This window comes from Amblyomma americanum, chromosome 3, assembly GCF_052857255.1.
Source record: "Amblyomma americanum isolate KBUSLIRL-KWMA chromosome 3, ASM5285725v1, whole genome shotgun sequence".
Lineage (NCBI taxonomy): Eukaryota > Metazoa > Arthropoda > Arachnida > Ixodida > Ixodidae > Amblyomma > Amblyomma americanum.
In genome coordinates this window covers 120,443,515-120,450,544 of record NC_135499.1, presented here as the reverse complement: position 1 = coordinate 120,450,544, position 7,030 = coordinate 120,443,515, and the positions used below count along the sequence as shown (strand labels likewise).

The 7,030-nt window shown below is 47.8% G+C and overlaps 1 protein-coding gene across 1 annotated transcript; it reads right to left on the bottom strand.

Annotated features, from left to right (window-relative positions):
- Positions 1 to 1,539: 1,539 nt before the first annotated feature.
- LOC144124058 (uncharacterized) lies at positions 1,540 to 2,086 on the bottom strand. The gene has a single exon (XM_077656729.1). The coding sequence runs from the start codon at positions 2,084 to 2,086 to the stop codon at positions 1,619 to 1,621; it is 468 nt and encodes a 155-aa protein (XP_077512855.1). The 3' UTR covers positions 1,540 to 1,618.
- Between the last annotated feature and the right edge of the window lie 4,944 nt (positions 2,087 to 7,030).

Here is a 7,030-nt window from a genome sequence, read left to right as displayed (position 1 = left end):
GCTACGTCACCAGCATTGTGATAACGGTTTTTGATTATGTTCGCAGGGTCTCTCAAGCAATATCAAAATGGTCCTATAAAATTCTGTCCAATTTACGGAGCTATTCAATTAATAGGTACCTATTAACACTCTAGTACGGCAAGCAGTATCTATACTGAATAAAACAGGTGGCCTCCAGAATCAAAGCAATATTGTCTGGGTGGATGGGAGGTGGCAGTGTATGGTTTCCACTATTCAGGCAGCCCGGCTCACTTGGACCTAGAAGTAACGCTTATAAAATAAAGCATATCAGAAGGAATATGATGTGATGACGTAGAGCCGCAATAGCTGCGAGCACTTCTCAGGTGAAACCGAGAGATCTCTCAGCTTTTACAATTACGGACATCCGAACCTTGAATTAGACCAAATCAAGGCAGTTCAAGCAGCAGTTTATTCATTCAATACCTGTCACTCGATCAGTAACATTGCAACAGTCCCAAATGAATAAAAAAAACCTAATGTACGCAAGGTGGATACACTGAAATCACGGATACACTTAATTGAAGTCAGTCGGTTTCCAACTGTTATGTCAGTGCTCCTTTTTCAGCGGCTAATACCGGCATTGATCACAGGGCATCCAACCTCAAACCAAGACCTGCACAATATAACGATTCCCTTCTTATTCCGATTCCGCGGCCAATTTTCTTTTTCCCACTTTCTGTAGTTGGTTTGCGCAACATGACCCGCCGCGGTGGATCAGTGGTTAGGGCGCTTGGCTACTGATCTGCAGTTCCCGGGTTCGAACCCGACCGCGGCGGCTGCGTTTCGATGGAGGCTCCAGTCGTCCATCGTAAATGCAAATATCGTCTTATAAAATAAGAGATTTGGTCTGAGCAGTCCAGACTTTACTCCAGAATTAAGGCAGTCAGTTCGACGGCCTGCAACCTATAACCTGTAAGCAACATGTAAAATAAACTAGAGAGTTGTTTTGCAATCAGGTGTTCCTCCTCGTCATTTGGAATCATTCTTCCGTAGTTAGGTGCAGCACACTGGCTACATAAATTGTTTAGCTCGGTGATTTGCTTCCTTGCCACCTCGAAGTCAAAAACGCTCTCTTGGACAGCTATTGCCGAAGCGCGAACAAGTTCAACAAGGCTCTCGAACGCAGGCTTTAAGCGTAGCCTAGGAGGAAGCTAACGGTTTTGATGTGTACGAGTGTACAGAAAAAAAGTTTGCTTTTTCGTTGCTGAAGTTCATCAACTATTTCTATCTGTACACTTATGCTAAGCCTTTTGACTCACTAAAGATCTAAACCAGAATTGTTTAGGCACTCGCTAACTTAGCACAGCCGATCACCCGAAGACAGTCCATTCTTCTTTTTTTCGTGTCAGGAGCCGGACAAGCCGACAGTTTAGGTTCTCTTTTGTCTCATATTCACACGCCGAAAACAACATGTGCTATAATATCAACATTTACGTCGGTGGATTTACTCTTCCAGGTTGGTAAGAACGCGCTGGCAGCTCACGTTCAAAGAACTGTGAGACACTAGAGTATCTTCTAACACCAGAACACAGCAGTATCACGTCACTCATTAACTCCGAACAAAACGTGTTTCAAACAAAGCCCATCGTCCCTATAGCTACGAATACTTCTCGAGTCCCTCGCGCAGCGCCTTCACTACGCGAGCAGCCACTTCGGTGAGGCTTTCGCCGCCACGCTGCTGCTGGACGAAGAGGTCTCTCCTCCTGCGCCTGCCAGTGGCCGCTACACCGGGCACCGCGGCCCCCGGCACCAGTCCGGGGACCAGGCCGTGTCCGTAGAGGCCGAAGTGGTGGAACTTGAACCACAGTGGGAAGACGAGCCACATGACCGAGAAGAGGACGAAGAGGGGCAGCGAGGCGACGGCCAGGAGGCCCAGAGGCTCCACCAGGCCCACGCCGGGGAAGTACTCTAGCTCGCGGCCTCTGCGGGACAGGTGCGGGTACGGGTGGGCGACGCGGCCGGCGCTGGCTGTGTCGATGAAGAGCAGCGCCGCCGCAGCGCCGGCCACAAGCAAGGACGTTACCAGCGGGAGACCTTGCCGCGTCCAGGAACCTTGAGTCGCCATTCTGGCATGGAGGAACACAGGAGGATACAGTGCGTGTAAAATGTCCATTTTTAAAAGGCGCTACAAGGAGCACTGGTAACACCTGAATCTAACCCCGTTTCTGTACCTGTCATAGTGTCCTGGTGACTCATCTTGCAGTTCTGTGGCCTTTGGATTTACACGACGTGCCGTACTTAAAATGAAATCGAGAAATGTTTAAACCGGCTTTTGACGCAGACAAAATTGGCTTCACCGTGAGGCGAAAAAAAGCCCAAGAGAGCTCGACAGGAGGAGCCTGAAGCCGTGCTCCTGCTTCGAAGTGAAGCCTACTTCTGTCCGCGTTAACAGCCAGTTTAGCCACTTCTCGTGTTCCCGCCAGGTATGACACCCGCTGTACTTTATTGAAAAAAACAAGGGCACTACTTGCTTCCTACACACTGCAGAGCCATGGTCGACACAGAAGCAGCGCACGGTACGGCAGTAAGCAAAAAGGCGGGCGACTCATATGCGAACGCAGTTTACTCGAGCGGAACTCTCACGACACGCACTCCACACACTCCGCAGTGCACGAACGCCTCGGCCAAGACGATGCCAGCGAACCCGCCAGCATGTTTGTCTATGCATGGGCGAGAGCGGGTGCCCCAGAAGGAGCGATCGCACTCTCTCCTCAGGGCGTGTAACGACCACCGCGGCTGTTTCTCTGCGCACACATAACCCAGTGCCACGTGACGCATGCCGACGCATGGCTGGCGGCGCTGCCATTGTCATGCAGACCGGTGACCCCCCCGGGCGCATCGTCGCAACAGCGCAGATACCAGGTCGCCGTTTCACTGCTGATCAAGGTCAATGCCAGAGTGCGTTCCAATTATTGCAACGCTGCCGCTGAGCTAGAGAAGCAGACATGTGTACCACGCGTTTGAATGATAGCCTGTTCTCGACATCTTGTGTACGTAGAGGGTGGCTTGCGCACAAGCGATGATGACGTGTAGGGGTTAGCGAAGCGCTCACCTTAGTAGATGAGAATCTGACAACTAGGGTTTTGTCCTCAGTAATGCGTAACGGTACACAAAGCCCCTTTTGAGCATAGGCTTCTTGCGTCGTCATTAATCGGGAGCGGTCGGCTGGGTTAGAACTTCACTAATTCCGCAGCAATCATACATAACAGTTTAGCATGAGGCTAGCACGCGATGCATGAATTGTTCATTGAAGTTCATGCATGCATGCTCATTATCTTCAGATCGATGTTGCGTAAGTGCCAATACAAAAACTAATATTGTGGTGTGATTTTGTTGCGTTAGTCAACATATTTTTGGTAGACAAAAGCTGTAGTGCATTATTTGGTGTTCCATATATTCGAAGCATAGCTCGGTGCATACTAGGCGCATAGCTTGAGCCCTTTCGATTTAGCGCCCGCAGCTAGAACGCAAGCTGAATCCGTTGGTTTTCTTGCCTATCCAAGTATCCAAATAGAAATGCAAGAATTTAAAAAATGGAGTTTGTCAACAGATTACGCACTGTGCGCGATGTTAGTAATCTCTTGGTGCGAAATTACCTGTAACATGCGCTTCAAATCATATGGAGTGCTTTTATGTGTACAAGTGCAGTTAGACTCAATGAACTCAGTTTAGTTTCTTCTGCAGCCAAGAAAAAACTGCAAGCCATGAATTTCCTTCTTTACGTCAAATACAAAAGTGAGCCAAGCCGCTTCATTGCTCTCGTGCTAACTAAGCAACATCTTATAGAAGGGTAGCTTTTGGACTATGGGCAAAGCAAGGGGGAACTTCAACGGCCAGGTTTGTCAGGTTCCCAGTCGCGGTTAACACATTTGGGTAGAGGCGAAATGCAGGCGCGCCAATGTACAGAGGTTTCGGTGCCCGCTCAGCCCTCTCAGGATGTCCACATAACTACTTCTTCGACATTGGCACTGAATTGTTAATATACTGAACCTAAACAGAGAAGGCGAGGGCACCCGTACTCGCATTAACATGCTGTCCACATTATTGCTAATTGTGGCGGCAGCCATTATGGCATCACTTTCTGATCGTTAACCTTCACTCCACTGACGAAAACAAGGCACACTATTCTTACAACAATCGCTTCAAATCATGTGATTATAACAGCTACCATGGTGCCCGCTACTACAATGAAACAGAAATTTAGAGAGAGAGTTTCTGCATTTTTGTAGAGATCAGGCCGCTCAGCAGTATAATAATATGCTGAAGTATAGGACATGAAGTTGGGCTAGTCGGTTCATAGTAGATGCGAATAAAAACTGCGCGAAGTCCACGCAACAAGGAGAGACACAAAGACGCAAACTGCGCTTTGTCTGTGCGTCCTTGTGTCCCTCTGTGCGTCTTTGTGTTCCTCCTTGTCTCGTCGAATTCGCGCAGTTTTTATTCGCATAAAATAATATGCTCTTTAAACGGAACTTAATTTAGCCGAAAACCTTTACTCTTCACCGGTATTCTTCACCGTATTCTTCACCAGTATTCTTCACCGTACCATGATGGCGGCACAAGAGTTATCACCGCCTCCTTTCTGGGGCTTGACACATCTCAATGGCGCATATTGATTGTCTTTAACGGAGCTATATTCCGGCCTACCTTCCTGGTATGGCAGCCGGAGCCAATGTCAATGGGTCGAAATCACCTAAGCGACACGAGGCCCACTGTCGCAGCCAGCAGGACCCATGGTCGTAAGCGTGTCGTCGGCCCGCACTCATTTCTGCGTGTTCTGCGTCAGCCATCGTCAGTAGCGATGACCTCTAGAAGCTCTTCAGGTAGAGCTTAAAGTCAGGAGGGTCTCGAGGGGTCTCAGACCCTCCACTAGTATAGGTTGCCTGCTTCGGGTTCATGCATCTCTACAATCTGGCGCGGGGGGTATCGGACCCTCCACTAGTATTGACAAGAGATCTGAGACCCGCCAGCGCCAGAACGTAGAAGCGGCATGAACCCAAAGCAGGCAACCCTTTTTAGTCTTCTTGTCAGTGGTGGTCGGAACATTTCTTCTACTTTAGAAGTGCGTACGCTTCGTTTCGCTGCGAGCTGTTTTATGTCAGATACCATCGAGCACACTGGCGGAGCGTGGGGATCACTTGTCTTAGGTCTTTCATAAATTGAGCAAAAAACCCCTTTTAAAAACGATGTCTCCCCTTTGAATAAAATGACGTGTAAAATAGGTCACCAGCCACTTTCTCTCTCTTCCTCTTTGTTTCCCTCTCCACCTGATCTCGAATCATTAGAGACCCCCCTCCAATGGAGTCAGACTTTTAAGGACTGACTTCTGGGCAAGCGCGCTCATCAACAATTCTTTTGGTGCTGGCCCAACAAGCAATGTACGCCGAAAGACTGAAAGAACGCCCATTTCTATGTTATAATTCGTGGGAAAGGATGGTACTGGGCGAGATAGGAAAGAAGGTGAAGCGTGGAACGTGAGCGAATTTTCTACGTGTTACGAGTTTTGGCTGCAAAGAAAAGCCGCATTGAAGGGTTCTGGGTTAATCTCGACTGCCTGAGGTTCTTAAGGTGCATCGAGATCTCGGTACGCGGGCGCTGCACTATGTGAAGCTTGCTAGAGTCAGGAACGTCTCTTTGGAGTCTCCAAAAGCCTTCACCCACTCGTCTAGGGAACACGCGGCCTGGCATCACCGCAAGAATCCAACACACTTACTCGCTTATTATTTCTCATTCCGAAGTATTCTCCCTCTCTGAAGTATTCCCGCTCGCCAACGACTTCTCGGTCAGTGCCCCATACAGCGGTCATATTGTCATGAATAAATAGGAGGAGCAATGAATGAGCGCAACGTGTTGTGCTACCCGATATTAAAATCACGTTCGTCCTCCGGATTTCATGAGCAGTCAATTAGGCCTGCTTGCTAAATAATGTTTGGCAGCAGAACCACACTTAATATGCTAATGATGGTAACTGCACCTTGTAGTTTAAGCGTTTCAGATGATACCGAAATTACATGGATTCAAGACTGAAGAAAAGCTGCCTGAATGACTCGGGGATGTACAATCTACAAAATAGCGGCAAAGACGGACGCAGCCGAGAATCACATCGCCCAAGATCAAAGGGTTCAGGGTTTTTTGCTGACCATTATTTAAGTCGTTTAATTCCATTTTCCTGAAAGGTGTTTCGCGTACGTGCGCTTTCACGATGGCTGAAAGCATTCTTCAAACGACATGGCCGGGCCTGTTAGTCAGTACTTGTATTTTGTTTATATCGCCCACATTATTACACAGAAAACTTGCATTTCTTTGCTGTCATTGAGGTATGGATGACAGCATATCCTATTTGGGCAGGCAGGTTTGAAGTTATAGTTCAGTTCGAAGGTACGTAGTTATGTTCATAAAGGTAGCATTTTTCCTATCAATGTGGGCCTATATACCGCCAAACAATCATGGCGCTGTGTCCAAACGCTTCACTCGAAGCGCTCAGACATATTGTACTGTTTTCGGGCAAACGTTCACGGGTAAAGTAAAGGCGCTTTCTGCTTGTGCTATGCAAGTGAGCTGTGCAAGTTTTTTAACTTAAATTTGGACCGCCTGTTCCAAATGCTGCACAAAAAATATGTTTTCTATACCAGGCTTTTTCATTTTTCACTAAGACGTGCTCTACTAAAGTGGTCGTGCCGAGCAAGGTTAAGCACTTTCGGGATGAAAGCTTATCCGAAGCCCTCCACATAGATGTCTCATAGTCCGCAGCGTTGCTCTGGCATAAAACATTGATCATTCCTTTGACAGAACGACTGTGAAGCAACTTGTGGCTGCAATATCAGGCCTTTTCCTACATAATTCACCTCCGAAAAGATTAGTACATAAATTAACAACATGTTCTCATCTACCTGTCACATTGTGCGGAAAAGTCCAAGTGCCAGAGATTTAGTTTCATACAACACCAGAAAGAAATTTCAGTAACATGACACCAGTAATCTATTATTCAGCGTGACTCCGCTGGACTTTC